This window comes from Trichosurus vulpecula, chromosome 4 (assembly GCF_011100635.1).
Source record: "Trichosurus vulpecula isolate mTriVul1 chromosome 4, mTriVul1.pri, whole genome shotgun sequence".
NCBI lineage: Eukaryota > Metazoa > Chordata > Mammalia > Diprotodontia > Phalangeridae > Trichosurus > Trichosurus vulpecula.
Window position 1 is genome coordinate 75,932,914 of NC_050576.1, and position 24,883 is coordinate 75,957,796.

Sequence of the window (24,883 nt, forward strand, 5' to 3'; positions counted from 1 at the left end):
AGTCATACTAGTAGAAAATGCCAGTCAGGATTCAAACCCAGGTCCTCTAATTCCAAGGCTTGCCCCTTGTTATAAGCTGGTCTCTCTACTCTACCATCAGACCTCTTTTAAAAATTTAATATCTTATTTTTCCCCAATTACATGTAAAACCAATTTTCAGTATTCATTTGAGTTCTAAATACTCTCCCTCCCTCATCCCCCACCCCCCTCACTGAGAAAGCAAGCAGTTGGATATAGGTTATACATGAGTAATCATGCAAAACTTATTTCCATATTAATCGTGTTGTAAAAGAAAACATAGACCAAACTAAAAACCCAAGAAAAATAAGGAAAACAAAAAAAAGTATGCTTCAATCTATATTCAGATTCCATCAGTTCCTTCTCTGGAGATGGATAGCATTTTTCATGGTAAGTCCTTCAGAGTTGTGTAAGACCTCTTAAGAAAGAAGAGTCATGCTTTGGAGCTCTGCCCTGGGGTTGACTTGTTCTGATTGGTGAGTGGATGGGTGGGTGAGTGAGTGAATGAAAATCCTTTATAGGAAGTGCCAGACCAGTTTTCAAAACCTATCCCTCAATCTATCCATCAGGAAACCAGGTCCTATCCAAGAATCTTGCCACCTGTCCTCCTACAACCATATCTTTCTCCCCAACCCCAGTCTTTCTATCTCTTTTTCTGGCTCTGGGATAGTAATTGAATCAATACTATCTGTAAAAGGGAGGACAATCAACTGCCTTGTGTGGCAACTTAGGACAATCAACTGTTTACTAATAATCTCTGTGGTTCTTATTACTAAAATCCCCTTCGCTGATCACCACTCTGCTATGTGTATTTGTTCTTATTAAGTCATTTCAGTCATGTCTGACTCTTAATGACCCCATTTGCGATTTTCTTGGCAAAAATACTAGAGTGCTTTGTCATTTCCTTCTCCAGCTCGTTTTACAGAGGGGGCAAAGTCACTTTACCAGTGACTCGCCCAGGGTCACACAGCTAGAAAGTATCTGAGGCCAGATTTGAATTCATGAAGATGAGTCTTCCTGACTCCAGGCCCAGCACTCTATCCACTCTTCCACCTAGCTGCCCAATGTATTATAGTCCTTTGGTTACTGTTTTTAGCCTGGAGTCTGCGAACTTATAAAAGCTATTTTGATAAATATATTTCAATATAACTGGTTTCTTTTATAATCGACATATTTTATTTTATTCATTTTAAAACATTTTTTGAAAAAGGGATCCATAGGTTTCACCAGACTACCAGAAAAGACCCTAGAGCACAAAAAAGTTCACAGCAGGTTAAGGTTCAGGTTAAGTTCCCATTAGAAACATAAGCTCCTTGAGGGTAGGACAGCCTACATTCTGTATTTGTCTCTCTAGTGCTTAGCACAGTTCCTGGCACATAGCAGGCACTGTGTAAATATTTTTTTCGTTCATTCATGCTCCCTACAAGGTCTCAACCACTGCCTCCCTACTAGTGAGTGACAGTCACCAGAAGCCAGCCCCTGCTTGAACCTCCACACCCCCTAAATGAAGTTCTTTGCCAAACCTCTGTTCCCTCCATCCCAACCCCGGGGGATTGCTCAGTGATGCTCCCTGAACATTCTTTTTCCACTAGCAGGACATGGCTCCCTCTCTTCCTTTGGTGATCTTCCTTCTCTCTCACACAGACCTCAAGGCAATGTGATGGAAACTTTCCATCCACATCTCCTTTTCTCCTTTCAAGTCACCAGTCTTTAACCCTTTCCTTCTCCTTATCTGACAGGAGTTTCTCTATTTTGCCCTATCACCAAAAATATTAATTTATTAATGAAAGAATATTTGTCCTTGGAATAATATTAACTCATTTCTTCCTCCTGATTTTTATCCTCCTTATATTATTTTTGCTTTAGCTTCTTTTCCCCATAGAGGGTCTGGTGCTTTTTTTTTTTTTTTCTAATCTGTGTATCTCAGACAGTGTTACAAGATTTTTTAAAAAGAAAAAAAATCCTCCCACATTCATAGCCCTGTATAGACACAAGGAGACATTCATTTCATTTCTTAGCTGCTATCTTAACCTGTTTATCTTTCTTCTGTTTGATGAATTTGCATGTTGAATACCCTGCTCACCTCTGGTTTCCTTTGAGGGCAGCATGGTGCAGTAGAAAGACTGGTGGATTTTGAATCAGGGAAACCAGGTTCAGACTGGGCCCTTTTACTTACTGCCTGTGTGACCTGGGGCTCTCTGGATCTTCGTCTGATGCTAACCTCCCATCATGCCTTAATCCTTCTAAGTGGAGTCCTCATCCTCAACGTGCTCCCCACTCCTTCCTCAGTGCCTTCCCAGACTATCACCTATGGCTATGCTCTGGCTACACTTTCCTACCCTCCTAATTTCAAACCCTTAACGAGCTAGTTAAACTCTAAACTAGTTCTCTCCTTGAATCGCTTTCTGTCTTGTCCTATTACTGATCGTGCCTTGCCAAATCCCACGCCTGGATTATTCTTACCACGCACCTCCTCCACTCCTTCTCACATGTAGCCGATCAAAGCTGGGTATAAGTCATGCAAAGTTCTTACCGGGTACACTACAAACTTATGTTACTTAATCTCAACTGAGTTCCCACTGTAGCAATTGCCTTTCCCTGGTTGATTCTCTAGCCCACGCACCACAGTGGCTATGCCAATTCCTTTCTTCTCTCCTCAAATCTACCACAGCACCCCTTCCCTCATTGCTCATCAGCAGAGGAGCTCACCTCATACTATGCCAAAAAAAATGAGACCATCTGATAAAAGCTCTCTCTTTTCCCCTTTGTTATCTCACAACCCTTTCACATGGTTCTGCATTAACTCTTCCCTTACTCTGTTTTCTGATGAAGTGGTGAGTGACCCTTTTCCTGACCAAAGCCAGTCACTCTCCACGTACTCTTAATCCCACCCTCTCCTGTTTTATCTAGTAGATCGCCCCTCCATCTTCAGTTTCTCCCCATCTACTGCTACCTTTCCTGCTGCCTACAAATATGCCCAAGTCTTTCTCATGCTTTAAAAAAACCCTTATTAGATCCTCTTATCCCCATGGCTATCACGCTATATCTTTCTTCCCTTTCTCAGACAAATGCATTGAAAAACTCTTTACTCTCATTGACTCCACGTTTTCGCCTCTCAGTTTCTTCTAAACCCTCTGCAATATGGCTTTCCACTTCATCATTCAACACCTGAAACTGCCCTCTGAACACTCAGGCTTCCACAAGCAGTATCATCAATGGGCCAAGCTTAACTATTTTGCAACTGAAAGATATAGAAAATATAAGACCCCGTTGGTATTGATGGCTTGATGATTAAGAAAAAGACATTTAATTTGGTAGAACAAAATGCTACCTCACAGACTATTTTATGTGATGTCTCCTATCTGTACTTTGAGATAGTCCAAGATTCCTTGGAACACATATCAACACTGTTCAATGACCCTTAGGGAAATGCATGTTCACCAAAGGCATTCATCATTGTGATGGAGAAGACGTAGCATAGAGTCCAGGTTGAAGAGGGATTCCCTATGGATGGCGAGGTTCTCTAGCTGCTCCTGTTTGATTGTTTCAATCCTAGAATTTTGAATTCCTCGAATCAATCTAGAACTCCTAGAAGAGATCTGTGAGGTATCAAAGGTTATCTGTGATATCCTTTGATTGATTATTCAAAGGACCTTCCATCCACACAGGAAAGATCAGTTGGATAAAGACTATCTACTGCCCAGATTTCAACATGTATCTGGATGGACACCAAAAGAGCTTGTCCAATAGTCTGTATATCTGGGATAAATTATGCGAATGGACAATGAGCCAGGTCCAGTATTGAACAGGAGAAATGTGCTTTCAGGAAGCTGTAACACTGCTTTTATTGACCCAAAGCATCCCATGAAAGCAAAGATCCTTCTTTTTCAGTACCAACATTTTTACTGGTGTTGCAGTATGGCAGAGAAGCCGTACAGCCAAGTAGACAATAATAACAGCCGGCAATTACAGAGTGCTTTAAGGTTCTCCAAGCACTTTCCATACGTTATCTTATTTCATCCTCACAACAATCCTGTGAGGTAGGTGCTATTATTATCCCCATTTTACAAATGAAGAAACAGAGACACATAGTGGGTACTTAATAAATGCTGGTTGACCTACTGAGGCAGATGGAGGTTACACAGCTAGTAAGTGTGTGAGACAGTATTTGAACTCAAGTCTTCCTGTCTCCAAGTCTAACATTCTATCCACTGGCCTCGAAGCAAGGAGGACCTAAATTCAAGTCTCATCTCTGACATATACAAGCTTTGTGACCCTAGACAAGTCACCGTTTCTTTTAATATTGTAAGCGTATCTTAAGACTAAACATTGCCAACCTGCATTGGTGTTTTGGTCAACAAAATGGGCTCTTAGCACTCAGTTCAACCAAGTGCCCTTGAAGAGTTTGGCCTTTGTTTCCTTGATTAGATTGGGAGTCCTTGGTGTCCTCTTTGCCTCAGGGGAGGGCCTAGTTTACATGGGTTTGAGTGGCATGTTTGGGACATCAGAGGCTTTTAGACCATGGGCTAAAGTAGCCTCTTTGTGACGATTTCAGGTCACGTGGGTGAGTCACCCTTGACCCTGAAAAAGATATAAAACCAGGGGTTGGCTTTCTATTTTTCGGAGCTCTTACCCACAGTCGTGGTGGCGCTCGTGACTCTGGGCCAGCCTTGTCATGCGCTCCTGGGCTGAACCTAGATGTTGGTAACTATGAATTGTATTTGGTCTGTCTGTTGATGTGTGTAATTTGTTTGTATTTATTCCGAAGTTCAGGGTGCTGGCTTTTTCCCCTGAACTAAGTGAATGGTATTTGTATGCTGAATTAAAGCAAGCCTGTCAACCCCTTAACGTTGCTTTCCTTAGTAAAGCAGATCAAAAGAACGTGGGCTTTTGCAGTATGCTGGTAGTGTGCTTGTTGTTGGGCTTGTGTTGGTTTTTCCTCCCTACAGCAGCTGCTAGCTGAATTGTTGAAACAAATGGTAGAAGGAGTTGCCTCACTGGGGAGTTCCCTTAACCAATGAAGTCACAGGTCTAGTCTCTCTCTCTATCCTCGTGTTATATGGTAGAGAGCACCTTTATTTCCAATGTACTAAATACAGTAATCACATAGAGGGCAATGGAGAGGGCCATGGTGGGGGACAAACACAGCCAGTGATGGACCTGACAGGAGTAAAGGAAATGTATTAATAAGAAGAGAAGATAGCTAAGACCAAGGAGATGACAAGTGGACAGGCCAAGTGCTTCACAGGTACCCTGGTAATGGTAATGGGAGAAAGGGAGGAAAGTCCCCTGCACATTGGTTGGGCTCTCCTATGGTGAGATTTTGGGAGAAGGTGGACAAAAAGATCTCGGTATTTGCAAGGATGGATGGGTTGGGATCTGCATCTTAGATGAAACTCCCAAATCAAAGAGATCATAAATCCATTGGAGTATTGAGTATATATGTCGATCTTGTCATCCTTCCCCCACATCATTAGAATTTAAGATCTTCGAGGACAGCAACCATTTTGCTTTTGTCTTGTATACCAGGTCCTAGCACAGTGCCTGGCATATAGTAGATACTTATTAAATGTTTCCTGATTGATTGACTATTCTTGAAAAGCTTAAAGAAAAATTATTAAAGCTATTTTTAAACATTTGAAAATCTATTAAAACTTAAAACCACACTAAGACTTTTGGGACACCAGGTATAAATTAAGCTTAGGCACCACTTGTACTAACCCTCAGTTGGTCCCAATCACCTATTATTCTGTACCATTTGGTCCCACCCCCTCCCAGTTTTGGATATAACTAGCACACCCTGCATCTTCCTTCATTTATTTGGGATTTTTCAGTAACCCTAGCTAGCTAGCCTGATCAGATCTAGATTAAAAACTCTGCAGCCTGCTTTGTGCTTTAGGTTCCCCTCTTCATTCTAGGAAAGTATGCCTGACTACTTCTTGCTTATATCTTCTCAGGGCAAAGGCCTTGTTTTTTCTTTTAGATCCTCTATTCTCCCCCTTCCTCTCAGAGTTCAGGATAAAGCAACAACAAAAACCCACTACACGGCTGCATAATATACTTGCCTTCAAGAAAACCCCCAAGAAGTTCCTTTTTCAATCAGAAGGAAATTTCACAGACACCTTATTAATTTTCTGGAAGCCTCCCCTTGGCTATCAGCCACTTACAAATTTACATACAATTAGGCCCTCTGCTCATGGCACCGACAGACTCTCAGCAAATATAGGATTGACCTGTTCTAGGTAGCCTGCCCTACTGAAAAGGGAGCAGGCCATTTAAAACAGAATTTAACTTTTAATGTATATTTAAATGTCACATAAAGGGTGTCATGGGTTGTTGCATGGCTGTGAGACCTGGAACACAACAGTCTCAAAAGAACTGGCAGTGAGTATCGGAGGGCAGTGGAGAGGCTCATGGTGGCTACGAGCAGGCTTTCGAGAGCGGGACTTCAGAGGAGAAGTGGAGTAAAAGATGCCATCAAGGAAACACAAGAGAGAAAAACAAGATGAGCCAGTCCTGGCACCTAGGATAAGAGGTGGCCGATGGATAGTCTGAGTACACCAGCAGCATCCTCAGTCTATCAAGAGGAAGCCAGGAAGATGAAGTTCTATGTCCCCTGTTGAGAGGGTGTGAATAAGAGGTACCCAGCACAAGCAGACACGGGTGGATTTCAGTTTGTATTCTTAGAAGGAATATCCAAGTCAGTGAGACCACATATTCACATAAGTGTAAAATAACAGGATTTGCAAACATATATAAAGCTGTTTCTTTTTTTTAACACATTTGGATACTTTTCATTTTCAAAAATCTGTATTTTGTCAAATTATTCAATCAACAAACATTTAAGGACCTACTATGTGCCAGGGTGCTGGGTTGGGGTCCAGTCTGTAGGCTTCTATTGGAAGCCTTTCCTAATCCTTTTTAATTCTAGTGTCCTTTCTCTCTTAATTATTTCTGATTAATCGTATATCACTTGTTTGTACATACTTGTTTGCTTGTTGTCTCCCCTAGTAGTTTGTGAGCTCCTTGAGGGCAAAGACTGCCTTTTGCCTCTCTTTGTATCCCTAGCACTTAGCACAGTGCCTGGCACATGGCAGGCTTTTAATAAATGCTTACTGACTTACTGACTGACCGATTTCTCCTGTTAAGTGCCAGCACCTCTTACTACCTCACAAAAAGCCAAAGACAATCCAATCCCTGCCCGTTAGAAGTTACCTTCTATGGGAGAGAGACAACATGCACACATATGTATCTACAGGATGAATACAAGATAATGGGGTAGGAGGAGGAGGCAGTAGGTGAGGAAGGGGAGATCAGGAAAGGCTTCATGTAGGAAGTGTTGCTTGAAATGAACTTTGAAGGAAACTAAAGATTCTAAGAAGCAGGGGTGAGGAAGGAGTGCATTCCCAGCCTGAGGAACCCGTATTTTAGTGATATCACTGGCGTCTGTATGAAGGAGGAATTGAAAGGGAGGCAGTGCAGGTTGAAAGACCAATTTATTTAAATACTTTAGGTGAGAGGTGAAGCAGCCCTGAACTAGGATAACTGGTGTGAGTAGGAATAAGGGAAGGGCATGAGGGAAAGAACAGGAGAAGAGGAAAGGTCTTAAACAGGAAGAGGAGCTGACAGTATAGATGTCCTAGAGGAATAGAGAAGAGAAGAAGGTGAGAAATAGGGACAGGTGAAAGGAAAGGCAATTGGAAGAAGAAAGGGAACAGAACCTATGGTTCAAAACCTATGCTAGGTACTACATAAACAGATCTCTTCATAGCTAGCAGAGGCCTGCTTCCTTCTTCCTGCTTCTGTCTTCAGAAAGTGGGTTGGTTCTTGATCTTCTGAGACGAACAAGAACCTGGTGAGGATCATAGGGGATTGGAGACAGATACTGAGATTTGCCTTTCTGTCTTCAGCATCATGCCACAAGCTACTCAACACAAGTTGGCTCTGGTTTTTTGTTTGTTTAATTCTTTCTAGCCTCAGTCGGCAGTCCAAGAGGCAGTATAACATGGTGAAGAAGGGCTTCTGGTCTTTGTGAGGAAGACCTGGGTTCAAGTCTCACCTTTAACACATCCATTGCGTCGCCAAGGGCAAGTTATTTAATTTCTCTGTGTCTCGTGCTACTAAGACTATACATTACAGATGAGCTGGAAATTTGTGTCAATAGATTCTACACTGGACATTCCCTTAACCAGTAAAATCACAGTTTTAATCTAACAATAATCTAACAGTGCGTAGCCTTTAGAAATTACTATCCATCCATCCCTGGTTCTTATAGTTTATGAATATAGATTGGAAAGCCGGAGAATTTGAGATGATATAACATTAAAATCTATTTTATGGACATAGATAATCTACAACTCTAAGTATATTTTGTTTTTAATAAGCCTCTCCCCATCAGATTGGCAAAATTAACAAACAATAAAAATGACAAATGTTGAAGAGACTGGAGTGAAAAGGGCATATTGATCCACTATTGGAAGAACTGTAAAATTGGTACAGATTGTAAGGTCCTTCAGGGCACAGACTGGCTTTTACCTCTTTTTGTATCTCTAGCACTTAGCATAGCACCAGACACATAATAGGTGCCTAATAAATGTTTGACTGTGATTAATTCATTGAAAACAATTTGGGACTGTGACAAAAAGGTACTAAACTATGCTCACCCTTTGACAGAATAGTAACATTACTAGGCCTATATCCCAAAGAGATAAAAGAAAGATGAAAAGGTCAAGGTCTTATATATACAAAAATGTTTGTTAACAGCTCTTTTTTGTGGTGGTAAACTGGAAACTAGGGGGGTACCCATCACAATTGGGGAATATCTAAACAAATTATGGTACATGAATATACGAAATTACTATTGTGTTATAAGAAATGATGAAAGAGAAAGTTTCAGAGAAATCTAATAATACTTATATGAATCGATGCAGAATGAAGTGAGCAGAACCAAGAGAACAATATACAATAATAGTGGCGTAAAGGGAGACAACTTTGAAAGACTTAAGATCAACACAGTAATCAGTTGTGTTTCCACAGGACAGATGACAAATGCTACCCGCTTCCTGACAGAAAAATGACAGACCAAATATGTAGAATGAGAGACCTATTGTTGACATGGCCAATGTGGGAATTTGTTTTATTTGATTGCATATATTTGTTACAAGCATTTGTTTTTCCTTTTCTTTTTTTCCAATGGAGAGGGAAAGGTGGGAGATAAAGAAAATAAATGCCTGATTAATTGAAAAATACAAATAAAAATACCTCTCTCTTTTTTGCTCCTTCAGGGACTCACTCTCTGCGATATTTTCGCCTGGGGGTCTCCGATTCCAAGCAAGGGATCCCTGAATTTATTTCAGTTGGCTACGTGGATTCTCATCCTATCACTTCATATGACAGTAACAGAAGACAGAAGATGCCCCGGGCCTCTTGGATGGAGGAGAATTTGGGATCTGATCACTGGGAGAAGTATACTCAGCTTTTGAGGGGCTGGCAGCAGACATTTAAGGAAGAACTGAGGACCCTGCAGAATCACTACAATCATACTAGAGGTGAGCAGAGGAAAAATGATGCCCGTGCTCTGGGCGAGTGTTCTCCAACAATGGATTCTAAAGGCATAGAGAGCGCAGGAGGGGGTCACTGATGGGGATATCCACTTACAGATTAGAAATACAAAGTGGGGCAAAGGAAGACTTCAACCAAATATCCAGATTTCAAGAACAGGAGACTGACTGAATGAAGGGACCATGGAGAGAAAAAGTTAAGTCAGAAGGAGAAGTGTGTTTGAGGAAAAAGATAAACTTGTTTGAGCACATGTTGAGTTTAAGGTGCTAACAGATAAGCCAGATGAAGCAGCCTCATGGGCAGACAGGTATGGGTCTGAAGTTCAGGAAAGAAATAAGAACTGAACATAGAAGACTGAGAATCATCTGTGCAGAGGTGAGAGTTGAAGATGTGGGAGATCACCAAGGGGGAAGAGCATCAATGCCGAGGACAAAACCTTGTTGTTGTTGTTGTTTGAGGTAATCAGGGTTAAGTGACTTGCCCAGGGTCACACAGCTAGGAAATGTCTGAGGCCAAATTTGAACTCAGGTCTTCTTGATTCTGGGTACAGTTCTCCATCCACTGTGCCCCTGTGTGTCTAGATGAGTATTTCATTGGTGTGAGGGATGCCTGGTGTAAAAACTCCCTCTACCATCACAACTTTTCTATATCTAATTATCCTAGAACTCCTTGGGGTATACAGCTACCAGAAGCATCCAAGGTAGGATTTGAACCCAAGTCTTCCTGCCTTCACAGCTGGACTTCTATCCATATGCCAGCCTGTCTCTCACAAGGTCATTGGGGGCTCAGATGATAATTACTATGCAAATTTTAATAGCTACATAGACAGACAGATAAGTAGATGTTAGTTGCTTTTATCTTAGTCAATGATATATAACTTTGTTGCTTGGTTTAACAGGGATTACTTGTCAAAAAAATACCTTAACTCAAAGGGATAAATTAACCTTTTCACTGGTGGGAGTTGTAGGTCCTGTAAGCCCTCCAATAGGTCAGGAAAGCTCTTGAGCCATGCCCCTCTGACTATAGCCATGCACTAAGAGGAAAGGAGGGTACCCATGTTTCACCAGTCCTGACTGCACTTGTGGATTTCAGGATTTCACACCTACCAGAGGATGGTTGGCTGTGAGTTGCTAGAGGATGGCAGTACCACAGGATTTCTCCAATATGCATATGATGGGAAGGATTTCATCATTTTCAATAAGGACTCTCTGTCTTGGATTGCTGTGGATAATGTGGCTAGACTCACCAAGCAGGTCTGGGAGACCAACCGGAATGAGTTACGCTATCATAAGAACTGGCTGGAAACAGAATGCATTGCCTGGTTAAAGAAATTCCTGGACTTTGGAAAAGATACCCTTCAACGGACAGGTAAAGAACAAAGATTAGGCTGGTTTTCCTTTACCTTCTCTTGGCTTTGTAATTTGCATATTTATACAGTTTTGAAAGAAATTTTGAAAGAAATAAGTGATAATAATTTCTTCTTTACAGATGAGGAAACTTGGGACCAGGGCCCTCTGTAGCTTCCTCTAGCTTACTTCATGCTCACTCCTAACGCCCTTCACTTCCGTCAGACTTTCACTATTATTTGTCACTTCCTATAAAGACTTACTTTTGTTTTGAATCAGAGTCCCCTCATCCTGACTGACTTATCCTTCAGGTAGGTAGTTTCCTTCTTTCTTAGAGAAACAATGAATGGAATTCTTCTTTCTTCTCCAAGTCATGCAAGGAGACCCTTTGGAAGGCAGTGAATTCTTTCTGGCCGCTGGAGTATCATTTAGTCACCAAGGAAATCTTACTTGAGTTTCTACACACTGTTGATCCCACTTTTGATGGTGAGGAAACTATGGACTTGTGATTTTATTTATGTGGGGAACTCCACTGTGGAAACTTCCTCCAGGGACAAAGATCAATATCTCCTTGTAACTTATAATCATAATAGGGAAGCTAGGTGGTGAAGTGGATAGAGCACTGAGCTTGGAGTCAGGAGAGACTCATCTTCATGAGTTCAAATCTGGCCTCAGACATTTACTAGCTGTGTGACACAGTCACAGGGGAGTCCTTCTCTTACTCACTGCCAGCAAGATTCTTGCCAGAGTCCTCCTTAATAGGCTAATCCCTCATCTAGAAGATGGTCATCGACTTGAGAGCCAGTGTAGCTTCAGAAAGCGCTGAGGAATGGTCAATATGGTATTTGCTGCTCAGCAACTCAAAAGACATATGAGATGTGCACATTTAGAAATATCTCCACTCCAAATGTTTGTGCCTGACCAACTGTTGGAGAGCCTTCCTAGTTCATATTGGTCTGATCAGTCACAATTGGACATACTGTACTTTGACTCCAACATAATGATGTCATTTTGGTCCTCTTCAAAAACAAAGGACAACAACTTACCAACCAACCAATCAAGCTTGTGACCCTGGGTAAGTCATTTAACTCTGTTTGCCTCAGTTCCTCATCTTTAAAATGGACTGGAGAAGGAAATGGCAAACCACTCTTGTATCACTACCAAAAAACCCCAAATGGTGTCACAGATTCAGACAGGACTGAAATGACTCATCGACAACAACAAAAAGTACAATCTTAGAGAGTTGCCAAGAACACTAAGAGGTTAAGGGATTTACCCATGACCACGTAATTAATATGTCAGTGGCAGGACTTAAACCTAGGTCTTCCTGGCTCTTAGAATCCTATCCTGGATTTAATGATCATTTCTATGAAGGTAATTCCCAGGTATATTCATCCAGCCATAGCTTCTCTCCTGAGCTATAGGTAGTCACATATCACCAATTGCCCTTTGGTCATCTCAAACTAGATGTTCCACTGACATCTCAAACTTAACATATCCAAATCGAAACTTATTATCTTTTCCTATTATTGTTGAGGGTACCACCACCTCATTACCTAGGCTTACAACCTCAGTGTCACCCATTCACACACCCCCATATCCAGTCTGTTGCCAAACATTATCTACCTTCTACCTCTGTGTCTCTTATCTATGTCCTATTCTTTTCATTCATACAGACACAACCCTAATTCAAGCCCCCAATATCTCTTACTTGTATTACTGCAATAGACTTTTAATTGGTCTGCCTGCTTCAAGTCTCTCCCTACTTTAATCTATCCTTCATTCTGTTGCAGGAAGTTTTTTTTTGCAAATTAATTTTATTGATATATTTTACTTTTACATAATCTAAATTTCCCCATTTCTCTTCACTTGCCCCCTTCCCAGATAGATAGCCCATACAAAAGAACTTTTTAAAAGGTAAAGAAAATTTTAAAAAGCAGTAAAACAAAGTAATACATAAAAAGTCAGAAAACATACGCAATGTTCATACCCATAGACCTCCCACTTCTGCAAAGGAGTAGGGGGAAGTGTCTTCTCCAATATCTTTTCTGGGTCATACTTGTTTTTTGTAATACTAATTTTTTTACATTTTGGGTTGTTTTCCCCATTTATATTGTTTTAATAATTATTTTCTTGCTTTTGCTTACTTCACTTTGCATTAGTTCATGTAAGTCTTTCAAGATTTTTCTGTATTCATCATATTTATCATTTCCTATAGCACAGCAATGTTTTATTACAGTCAGGTACCACAATTTGTTTGTTGTTGTTCAGTCACATCAACTCTATGTGATTCCAAAGTCCATGGGATTTTCTTGGCAAAGATACTAGAGTGGTTGGCCATTTCCTTCTCCATTGTGTCCCCATTTTACAGATAAGGAACTGAGGTACATAGGGGTTAAGTGACTTGCCCATGGTCAGTTTGTTTAGCCATTCCCTAACTAATGGGCATTTACTTTGCTTCCAGTTTTTTGCGATGCTATAAATACTTTGGTATAAAGGAAACCTTTCTTTTTAATTAGTGACCCCCTTGTTGTGCATGCTTGGTAGGGGACTCTCTGAGTCAAAAGGATTTGGACATTTTAGTCATTTACTTGCATAATTCCAAATTGTTTTCCAAAGTGGTGGCTAATTCTGAGCTCCACCAACAATGCGTCAGTGTTCCTATCTTCTCACAGCCCCTCTGAGACTAACTATTCCCTTCTTTTGTCATATTGGCCAGTTTGTTGGGTGTGAGATAAAACCTTCAGGTTGTTCTGATTCACATTTCTCTGATCATATGTTATTTGAAACATTCTTTCATGCGTTTGTTACTAGTTTACAATTCTTCTTTTGGGAACAGTTGTTCAGCCGTTTTTTCACTCGTTTTTCAGTCCTGTCCAACGCTTTGTGACACCATTTGGGGTTTTCTTGTCAAAGATACTGGAGTGGTTTGCCATTTCCTTCTCCAGCTCATTTTACAGATGAGGAAACTGAGGCAAACAGGGTTAAGTGATTTGCTCAGGGTCACACAGCTAGTAAGTCTGAGGCTGGATTTGAACTCAGGGTCTTCCAGACCTGGTGCTCTATTCAGTGAGCCACCTAATTGCCTCCAGTAAATTTAGTAGCTGCTTTTAAAAAATAAACTGTGCTACAGAGGTTTACAATTTTATATATAGCTCTCTTTTGTTCTTTATGCATCACAGTGTGTGTATTTATTGTTGATTAAGTTCATAATAAAGAAGAACATTTAAATTAAAGAAAGAAAATGGGTAGGAGACTGCAAGGAAGTGAAGAGAAGGTAGGGCAGGTGCTAAAAATTGTGTAGGGAGATAAGTGAGAAAGAAGACAGGAGAAAGAGTTGGTCCTCTTGAGGTCAAAAATATCCTGTGCATTATAAGAACGTATGAAAAACCCAAGAGAGGGGAAGGGGAGAGAGAGAGACAGAAAGAGAGAGAGACAGAGAGAGAGAGAGAGAGACAGAGAGAGACACAGAGAGAGAGACAGAGAGACAGACACTGAGAGACAGAGATAGAGACAGACAGACAGACAGACAGAGAGAACTCCAAGCATAGCAGGACCTAAGCCAAATTGTGCCATACAGCAATCATCACAATCCACCAGTTTCTCACTTTAAACCTTCCCTTTGCATTTCTTTTCCACTTGCAGGGTATTAGTGTGTTCTTCCTCCAGCCCTTTTTCTAAACTTGCTTTAAGGAAAGCATCTTCCAGGGACCATTTGCAAGGCTTGAAAATCAGTAGCAATGGCTCGTCAGAGTGCAGATCATGGCTTCTATCAGCTGGAGTTCAGTGACTGAAAGGGAACAAGTTTAATGACCATTCCCTTTCTTAAAGGGATTCTCTATTATCCTAATTGTGAATAAAAAGCCTTGTCTCTTGTTAAGGACATCTGAGGCACCAGGAGACAGGTACAGAAGAGATTTCTGTGGACAGGGTGCCCTTCCTTGCTGCCCCAAATCTTACCATATAGGCAGCCAACCATCCAATCTCCTGGGACCAGGGCTCGGCCACTTAGTCTTGGCAATCAGCCATGAGCATTCCTGACAAACTAACAACACGATGCTTTGTAAATTTGACATTTGGATGTTTCCTGGTTTCAGGAAAAGTATTTAGAGATGGTACATGTGAAAGACATGTGCTATCCATATAGGATGTGTACGGATGACCAGATGGGATGTCTAAAGGTAAAGATAGGTATTATGGGGGAGGAGGCATTGATAGATAACTCTAGAGTCTTGAGGTTACCAGGCTAGCTGTTCTGTTCTCTGAGAGATAGGGTACTAGACAGGAATTATATCTCATATGCCCCTTAAATACTGCTGATCTGGGAGCATGGTTGGTTCAGAACAAAAAGTCACTTGCTTCCCTGGTTGCCTCCCTTAAAGGGGGAGGGCACTTAAACCCACTGCCTTGACCCTTTCTACTAAACTCTGATCATATAAAAGACTGTAACAAATAAAAAGGCAAATAGCAAACGGAAATGGGAGACTACTAGAAAATACACAGAATGCATGCATTCTCTTGCTGTGAGAGCTCAATTAAGAGAGAAGCCCCAGTCCTACTCAAAGAGAAATTCACAGGAGTCTGTAGGGAGGCAAGCTGAAAATTAGAAACATGTTGATGAGCTGGCTACCCCTACATGTCTGAAGTCGAATAGTTGATGCAATTTTACCTTGGTTTGGGATCCTTGCTGGTGATGTGTTTCCTTTGATATAATTGTCTAAAATCTGATGGAGAATAGATTGGGGTAATTAGAACGTTGTAGAATCAGCAAAGGGAAGAAAGCCTTCTTCTTTTCCTGATTGTTTCTTTTTTTTTTTTCAGAAACCCCATTAGTCCGTGGAAGCCGCAAAATGTCATCTACTGGGATTACAACTCTTATCTGCAGAGCCTATGGTTTCTATCCCCCAGAGATTACCATGGCTTGGACAAAAAATGGGGAACCGATAGCCCAAGAAATTGAATATGGAGACATTCTTCCCAGTGGAGATGGAACCTATCAGACCTGGGTATCAATAGATATTGATCCTCAAAGTAAAGATGATTATTCCTGCCAGGTGGAGCATAATGACCTCCTCAAGGTTCTCCAAGTGCCAGTCGGTAAGCATATACTATATGGCTCTTATATGGCTCTGCTAGAGGGAAAATGGAATATCCTTTTCAGGCCAATTCTCCGTAGAATGCCTCTAGTTTTATTGGCCTGTAAGGGGAGCTGATAGTGAGAGGGTAATCTTAAAGGAATAATCTTGTATTTCTGATAGGTCATAAGAAAAAAATTCTAAGTCTCTGTAAGGGAAAAGAGGGGATTGGGGATTTTCTTCTTTTGTTTTTTGTTTGTTTCGTTTCAGAGTCAAAGACCATCTCTCCATTTGTGGAAATTGTTTCTGGGTTGACTATCAGTGTCTTATTCCTGATTGGTTTAGGAATTTTTCTTTACAGAAGAAAACAATCAGGTGAGTGGAGTGTGAGCTGTTGTTACTCAAGTTGTATCTGACTCTTCATGACCCCATCCGGGGTTTTGTTGGCCGAGATATTGGAGTGGTTTGCAATTTCCTTCTGGAGCTCATCTACAGATGAAGAAACTGAGGCAAACTGGGTTAAGCGACTTGCCCAGGGTCACACAGCTAGCAAGTGTGTGAGGCCAGATTCAAACTCACAAAAGCCCAGAAATCTATCCATCATGCCACCTAGTGAGTAGCCCATGGCAAATGGAAAATATTCTGGCTGCCGATCCTACAATATTTCTCTCTCCCTCAAAAGATCCCCATATTGCAGCCCCACCTTTGGGGCATCACTATTACCCTCTGGCTGAATGAACTCAGTGGCTTTAAAACATTTTTTTAATGAGTGGCTTTACTAAGAATCATAATTTCAGAGCTGGAGGGGACTTTAGAGATCATTTAGCCTAACTGACTCATTTTATAGATGAGAAAACAGTGGTGCAGAGTATTTAAGTGACTTATCCAAGGTTATCCAACTCACTCACAGTGAGTTAGTGGCAGGACTGGGAGCAGAACCTGGGTCTCTTCACTCTTGGTCCAATATTTTTCTGCTAGATGGATTTATTGTGAGTTTCAGATCATTAAAGTTTCCTGTAGTTTTCTACTAGCACTTATAGGAAATTCCTTCTTTCCCCATTGAGAAAGCTTACGGATGCAGTTGCCTGGTAACTCAGCAGTGCCAGAGCTGTATCCTTCTTATCCTTCTAGACAGCAAGTTGTCACTCCTATGGTCTGGACTAAGAATGTCAGAGTAATTTTGTTCCTCCTTTTTCTAAGCTCTTTTCCCTGATACTATCACCCATTGGTCCGTTGGAATTGGAAAAGCTGTAAATCCTGCCCCTTCAGCCCAACGAGCATTTATTGAGGCCTGCCTCCTCTCCCCTTTTCTTGACACAAAGAGATAATTATACTTTTTTCTTTTTAAATGTAATGGCCATATAAAATTTTCCTTACTTTTGTCAAGTTTTTGTTTTGTTTGTTTCAGTTCTAATATTTCTGTAGCTGGTTTAGTTAGAGAATATTACAAATAAAATCAGAATCAAGGGTTTGGTTCCTAGTATGGGTCAATGAGTTGGACTCTCTATGGCTGCAGACTGTGGATTCATCCCATCCAGCCATCCTGTGAATATGGCTATTTAACCTCAAGAGACACTGGGTGAGAGAGCTGGGATGTTACTAGAAAAACATCTCCGAGAGCATACCCTCCACTAATGGTAGGCCAGCTGTGTCCTAGATAAAGGCCATCACTGATTCTAGCTTATATGCTATACGATGACTGACAGAGCCATTTTAAAAATTTTCATGGCCTTCTGAGGGTCTTCCGTTAATGGCATTCATCTCTGCCCGCTGGTCCTTCAGGCAGCTAGGCGGCATGCTGAGTGCTGAGCCTAGAGTCAGGAAGACCCAGACACTTACTAGCTGTGTGATCTGGGAAAGTCACTTAATTTTTATCTGCCTCAGTTTCCTCATCTATAAAGTGGGCATAAGAATAGTATCAATCTCCCTGAATTGTTGTGAGGCTCAAATGAGATATTTGTAAAGTACTTAAAACAGTACATAATAAGAACTTAATTAAATCAAGTAATTAATTAAATAGTATGTACTTGTTCTCTTCTCCTTTTCCCCTTCTCCCTTCATTCCTCTTTCTAAGATTATGAGATTGATATAATGGATGGAATATTTAAAATTACAAAATATTTTGGAGAATCTTGGACAAAACAGGATAAAATTAGATTATTCCCTTCTTTGAGGACTGAGCCATCAAGTAGATGAAAATGCTCTGTTTTTGTATAGCAAGGAAAGATATAGAATTCATGTCTGTCTGACTAAAACATTTTCTCTTTTCAGGTCTCAAAGAAGTCAGTTATGTTTCTACACCAGTTAACTAATTCAAATGCTACCTTTGTATTCCTCTTTCCTTCCAATGGTCACAGCCCCTTCTACAAATGGCCTGGGGTACAGTATCAGAAAACCTCTGACTAAACTCCCCAGAGAATATTGGACAGAGGCAGTGTACTACGATGGATAGAGGACCAAACTTGGAGTTAGGAAGGCCTGGGTTCAAATCCCATGTCAGATACTTGTTATGGGATTCTGGGCAAATCACTTTAACCTCTTGATACCTCAGTTTCCCTATCTGCAAACTGAAGGGATTGGACTAAAGTTGTGTCTAAGACACCTTATTTGACCTCAAAATCCATGACCTATGATATAACAGAAATTTTGAGGGTACTGGAATTGGAGTCCTATAATTATCTGGTTATGTCCAAAACTTAGGTCTCTGAAATACTGCCAGTTTAGGGTACTTTGATTCACAACACATGACACCTGGGATGACTCACAGTCTGCCGAATGGATATAACCTCTCCCTAGATCTCATTTATCAGTGGATTTTGAACACTGTCATGAGAATCACCTCAGACACCATGGCGAACGTGGAATTGACTCTATAAACAGTGTTAGAATACCCAGGATTTTCATTGTGGATTACAGCCTACACCTGAACTTTTTATGTGTTCCCTGTGGCTGAGAAGAAACTCCAGTGGCTGAATTTTCCTGGTAATGTCGGTCTGTACCCAAGCATTGGTGAGACTTTGCCTGGCTTTATCTGTGGGCATTATCTCAGACTGATTTAAGGAAAAGTTGGGTAACACGCAAAAACTCCATTATTACTTCCAATGGCAATCTAGAGACCTCAGTACACACACAGCATTTTGATGCCAAAACCATAATTATCTGTGTACGTATACCCATATATAACAGAATCTCTAAAGGGCCCAGGTTCACAATGGGGGAGTTTTCACATCTCTGACTCATGGCCTCCAGCCAGAAAATTCATTATCTGTTACCATCCAGGATACTCTCTCCTCACAAATAGAGTTCACAAAATGAAAAAAAAAAGGTTTATTGAAGGATCAAAGAGAACATAAAACAGAATAGTTGGAAATCAAACTGCATATTTCAAGAAGTGGTCATCTCCCGAAGGTCTTTATAGATTCTCCGTCATGGACAGAGCTAGATGGGCAGGCTAATCCCAGCAGGTGTAACCAAGCTGGATTCTTTCTCTTCTGCAGCTAGTGCCAAGCATCGTCCCAAAGCAAAACCAAAATCCTCTTCTGAAATGAAATTTCTTCTGTTACTAAGTGCACTCCTTACTGGCTCTAAGAAGAAGCCCTTCAGTACAGCCCTGTCTGGCAGCTCTCCTAGAGTAGTGTTACGATGCAGCGTTCCACTAGGACCTTCCTCTCACTGCTGCTAGTCATTCCTTTTTGGCACCCACCACTCCTGCCAACCTCTGGCCTGACGAGAGCTTGCCCAGGGATAAGGTTTTGTTCTCTGAATTAAACAAAATCCCAGTCAACAACTCCAGGTACGATGTGGTGAATATATATCTTGATGTACCAAGTAGTGCAGTGGATAGATTACCAGGCCTAAAGTCAAAAAGACCTGAGTTCAAATCCAGCCTCAGACACTTGCTAGCTATGTGACTTTGGGCAAGCCCACTTCACTTCTGTCTGCCTCAATGTCCTCGGCTGTAAAATGAGATTGATAATAGCATCTACCTCCCAGGATTGTCATGAGGAGTGAGTGAAGTAATATTTGTAAAGCCTTTAGCACAGTGCCTGGCACATAGTGAGTGCTATGTAAATATTGGTTGTTATTATTATTATTATTATAACAACTAGATATTATAGAGGAAAGTATGTTAGGATTGGTTAAAGAAGCTTGGTCTCCTCCTGTGGAGAATCTATCAACCTATGGAACTGATTCCAGAAAAGAGAGATCTGAGCAAGTGGCAAGCTGGCAGAGAGAGAAATTCTGGTCAAGCACGTGGTGAGTCACTTGGGGGGAGGGAGGAGAGGATGAATTTGGCCAAAGGAGTTTCACAGGGTCCACAGGATTTTGGGTTTCCCATCGTCCCGCTCGTGTCCTAGCGTCCTCCCTTGGGACAGCCTCCCTGAATCCGGATCCAGCCATCTGGACCTGAACTGTCGCATCATATGCGCTCTCTCCAAGCTTGGGCTCACTTTCCTCTGGACTTTGCATACACTGGGTAGAAGGCATGCCACAGAATTCTGGGAGGATATTTGGTACCGAACTTCACCATCTTAGTAAAATGTCACTTTCTAAAAGCTAATTAAGCCTGGCTATCTGATCGATATCGACTGATATTCAGAGCCGCACAGCCATATTCTTTGTATATATCATGTATTTAATAGTATATGTATAATTTGTCTTCCCACAACAGTGTTTAAATTGATTTATCTTAGTATTCCCAGGGCCTAGCAGAGTACCTTAAACCAAGTAGGTTCTGATACTTGCTGAAATGAATTTAAGCATTATTGGTAGGTTGTTGGTTTTCTGGTGCAGGGAGAAGCTTGGAATAATTTTTCAAAAATTATTTATTATTTTATTTTTCCCCAATTACCTGTTAAAACAATTTTTAACTTTTTTTTTTTACTTTTGAGTAAGGATTCTCTCCCTCCTGATACAGGTTATATGTGTGCAGTCATACAAAACATTTCCATTCATATTGTGAAAGAGAATATAGACCAAAAAAGAAACCTCCCCCTCACCAAGAAAAATATTTTGAAAGTACGTCTTGATTTGTAGTCAGACTCCATCAGTGTTTTCTCTAGGGATGGATAGCATTTTTCATCGTAAGTCCTTCAAAATTGTCTTGGATCATTGTACTGCTAATAATAGCTGTCATTCACAGTTGATCATTCTTACAATGGTGCTGTTATTGTTTACAATGTTCTCCTGGTTCTGCTGACTTCACTTTTCATCAGTTCATGTAAGTCTTTCCAGGTTTTTCTGAAAGCATCCTGCTCATCATTTCTTATGTATTCCATCACAATCATATACCACAACTTGTTCAGCCATTCCCCAATTGTTGGGCATCTCCTGAATTCCAATTCTTTGCCACCAGAAAAGAGCTGTAATAAATATTTTTGTGCATACTTTTCCTTTGTGTTTTTATCCCTTTGGGATACAGACCTAGTACTGGTATTGCTTGAGCAAAGGATATGGACTGTCTTCTAGCCCTTTGGGCATAGTTCCAAATTGCTCTTCAGAGAAGCTTGGGTTCATTAAAAGCAATGTACAGTTCCCCATCCTGCTCTCTTCCTCCTATTCAATTCTAGATCCAGTTAATTATCTATCTGTAGTGTATAAGATAGACCTACTAATGGATCAGCTCTGTGGGCTGCTCTTCCAATTTCACACCCAGACAATAAGAACTTTTTTCCTAAGGGAGTAGTTAGGCTGAATTAGAGTGGCTATGGACCTTAGGAAACTTTGAAATGTTCTAGGCCTTAATGCAATTAACACACTGTCATCTGTTTATACAGGATCATCAAGAGAACTTCACTATTCATAGGGGAATTTCTATGTATTTAGATTTAGATTCTCTATCTCAAATGCTAGGTGGTGCCATAGTACATGTAACACTGAGACTGGAGTCAGTAAGATCTGAGCTCAGATCCAACCTCAGACTCTTCCTAGCTGTGTGACCCTGGGCAAGTCACTTAACTTTTGTTTACCTCAGTTCCCTCTTCTGTAAAATGGGGAGTGATAAAAGCACCTACCTTCCAGGGTTGTTGTAAGGATCAAATGAGATAATGTATGTACCCTTAAAGTACTATATAAATTCTGTGTGTACATACATATATATGTGTATGTGTGTACATAGATATTAGACATATATGCCACTAGTTTATAAGCTCTTTAAGGGTTTTTTCTGTCAAATCTTTGTATCCTCAGGGCCTAGAAAAATGCTTTCTACATAATTGATAATTATGACTAAAAGACTAAGTAATTCTATAATTCACTTGCTAGAGTTAACTTTCCCTACTGGGTACTTTTATATTACAAAGAAAGTTCTAGGTGTCTTCGGGGGGCAGGGATTGACTAGCATTTATATATAGTGCCTTAAGGTTTGCAAAATGCTTTACAAATGTCTCATTTGATCCTCTTGACACCCCTGGGAAGTTTGGGTTATTATTATCCCCCATTTTACAGATGAGGAAACTGAGGCAGATAGAGGTTAGGTCAATCAATCAACAAACATTTACTAAGTGCCTACTGTGTGCTAGGCTCCGTGCTAAGTGCCGGGGATACAAAATGAAGCAAAAGACAGTCCTAGCCTCAAGGAGCTTACATTCTAAGCAACCCACGGTCATACAATTAGTGTATATCTGGGGCAAGGTTTGAACTTGGGTCACACTGACTCCAGGTCCAGCACTATGTCCTTTATGCTAACTAACTGCCTCTAAATTTACTTCTCCATCACCCTTTAGGTGACCATCAACTTAATTTATCTGAAATGGTGGCACTCAGTGTCTCAGAACTGTAAAGTATCTCTCAAAGAATATTATTGTTAAAACAGGACTTTATTTCAGGAAGAAGCTTGGGGTTCTTAAAAGAAATGTGTCATTTTCCAAAGATGATTTGGGCCATTCTCTTTCTCTTATCCATTCTGTCATATCCAGTGCAGAATCAAAATGGCAGAGAGATCTAGATGGCGGAGTACTTTTAGTTGTGGATGGCAATGTGGTAATTGTATCAAACCTGCGAATATATAAGGGCCTCCTAAATTATATCTATAACCACCCAAAGGAGTTTGGTCTAGCTATCTCTCCACAGAGGAAAACGAAGTGGACAAAGAATACCTATTATACAGCTCTAGACTATGTTAGAGCTAGTCCCTGGTGTGGGTGTGTGTATGTGTGTTAGAAAATATGTGTGGACAATGACGTAGATCCATAACTGAACTTTCATGTTACCTGAAGTATGTATTTCACATTAAATTCTGAACAAAATCGTGGTTCCACTTTTTTTTATTTTCCATGGTTTTTAAAAATATTAGTTTTTAGTGATTGAATGAATCAGTGATCCCTGAGGAAAAATGGAGTCCAAGACTAAAAGCAGGTGCCCTGGTGAAAGTTGGGCCTTTGTAACATTAACTGGGATCAAATATCAGAAGAATTTTAAATTGGTGAAGCTTTCATACAGCAGCTATCAGCTTACAACAGGTCTGGCTTGAAGACTTGATGTTAAAACTTGCATAAATCATTCCCTGCTTTAAAGGATTATTAATAGCTTTGCACAGTATTGAGCAAGTTATATTTTCATTTAAGTCAATAAGTCCTCAGGTAATATATAAGCATTAATGAGCATGAAGATGAATATTGACATTTGGCCCCCTAAGTTTTAAAAATGACCAAATACAGGGGCAGCTAGGTGGCACAGTGAGTAAAGCACCGACCCTGGAGTCAGCAGGACCTGAGTTCAAATCCAGCCTTGGACACTTGACACACTTACCAGCTGTGTGACCTTGGGCAAGTCACTTAACTCCAATTGTCCTGCCTTCCCCCCTCCAAAAAAATGATCAAATACAAATTCCTTTTTTCAAAAAGACAATTTAAAAAATCCTACATAGCACTCACTTTGCTAGAAGCCATGTGAAGTTAGACTATGGAGAGCAAATCTATACTAGATAGCAAGAAGATCCTCCAGCTGCAGGGATTTCAGAAAACGCTGTTGCCAGAGTAAAGGGTTGCCCTGTAGTACCCTCGCAATGTCAGAGGTAACATTAGGCTCAGACTCATAGAATGTTATTGCTGGAAGGGGCAACCTTTGCCCCCAACCCCAAATTAAAATACAGCATCCAATGGCCATTCTGAAAGAACTGGTGCCTGCATTGAACAGGAAACTAAATATAAGAGGATAAGTCATCGACAAGAAGAAAATCCCCTTTTACTCTGAAATATTTATAGCAGTACCTTTTGTGCTAGCTAAGAATTGGAAACAAAGTAGATGCCCATTGATTGAGGAATGGCTAAACAAATAGTGGTAATGAATGTAATGGAATATTATTGTGCTGTAAGATGATGTGTGTGTGTGATGTGTGTGATGAATGATACAGAGAAGCGTGGAAAGATCTCTGTGAACTGATGCAAAATGAACTAAGCAGAACCAACAAAGTAATATACACAGTAATAACAACAATGTAAATGGAAACAACAACACACCAAAAAAAGTGAATGTAACAAAGTTACAAAGATCCAACGGGAGTCAAAGAGATAAGAAGACCGCTTAGACTACTCCTTTGTGGAGGTGGGAGGTCCAAAGGGGTCGCACATTGCATGTTATGTTGACATTTTTTCCTCTCTAAAAAAAATTACTGTTTGTTAGATGGGATGGCTTTCTGGGAGGGGCGATAGGAGGGATAGCTATGGTGATATCAGAAACAGAAGATATCAATACAAACTTATTTACAAAAAAAAGAACAGTTTGGGAAAAGAATACTTTGTCCCAAGTGCCTGTGAAAAAGCCACTAGATTTTATATTGACAATCAGAATGCGAATGATGATCTTTTGTGTTCATAATGAATTACAACTTTACTTCAATTCATTTCAGGGTGAAAAATAAATTGCATAAATTCATAAGATCTT

General features: G+C 40.6%; 1 protein-coding gene across 1 annotated transcript in view; it reads left to right on the forward strand.

Moving 5' to 3' along the window:
• LOC118848353 (major histocompatibility complex class I-related gene protein) overlaps nucleotides 1–18,467 on the forward strand; it is a 30,861-nt gene extending 12,394 nt beyond the window's left edge. Inside the window, exons 2-6 of the mRNA XM_036757215.1 lie at nucleotides 9,303–9,566; nucleotides 10,672–10,947; nucleotides 15,747–16,022; nucleotides 16,271–16,375; nucleotides 18,272–18,467. Of these exons, the coding sequence (XP_036613110.1) occupies nucleotides 9,303–9,566; nucleotides 10,672–10,947; nucleotides 15,747–16,022; nucleotides 16,271–16,375; nucleotides 18,272–18,312 (962 nt within the window). The 3' untranslated portion in view covers nucleotides 18,313–18,467. The remainder of the gene's footprint in view (nucleotides 1–9,302; nucleotides 9,567–10,671; nucleotides 10,948–15,746; nucleotides 16,023–16,270; nucleotides 16,376–18,271) is intronic.
• The last annotated feature ends 6,416 nt before the right edge of the window (nucleotides 18,468–24,883 follow it).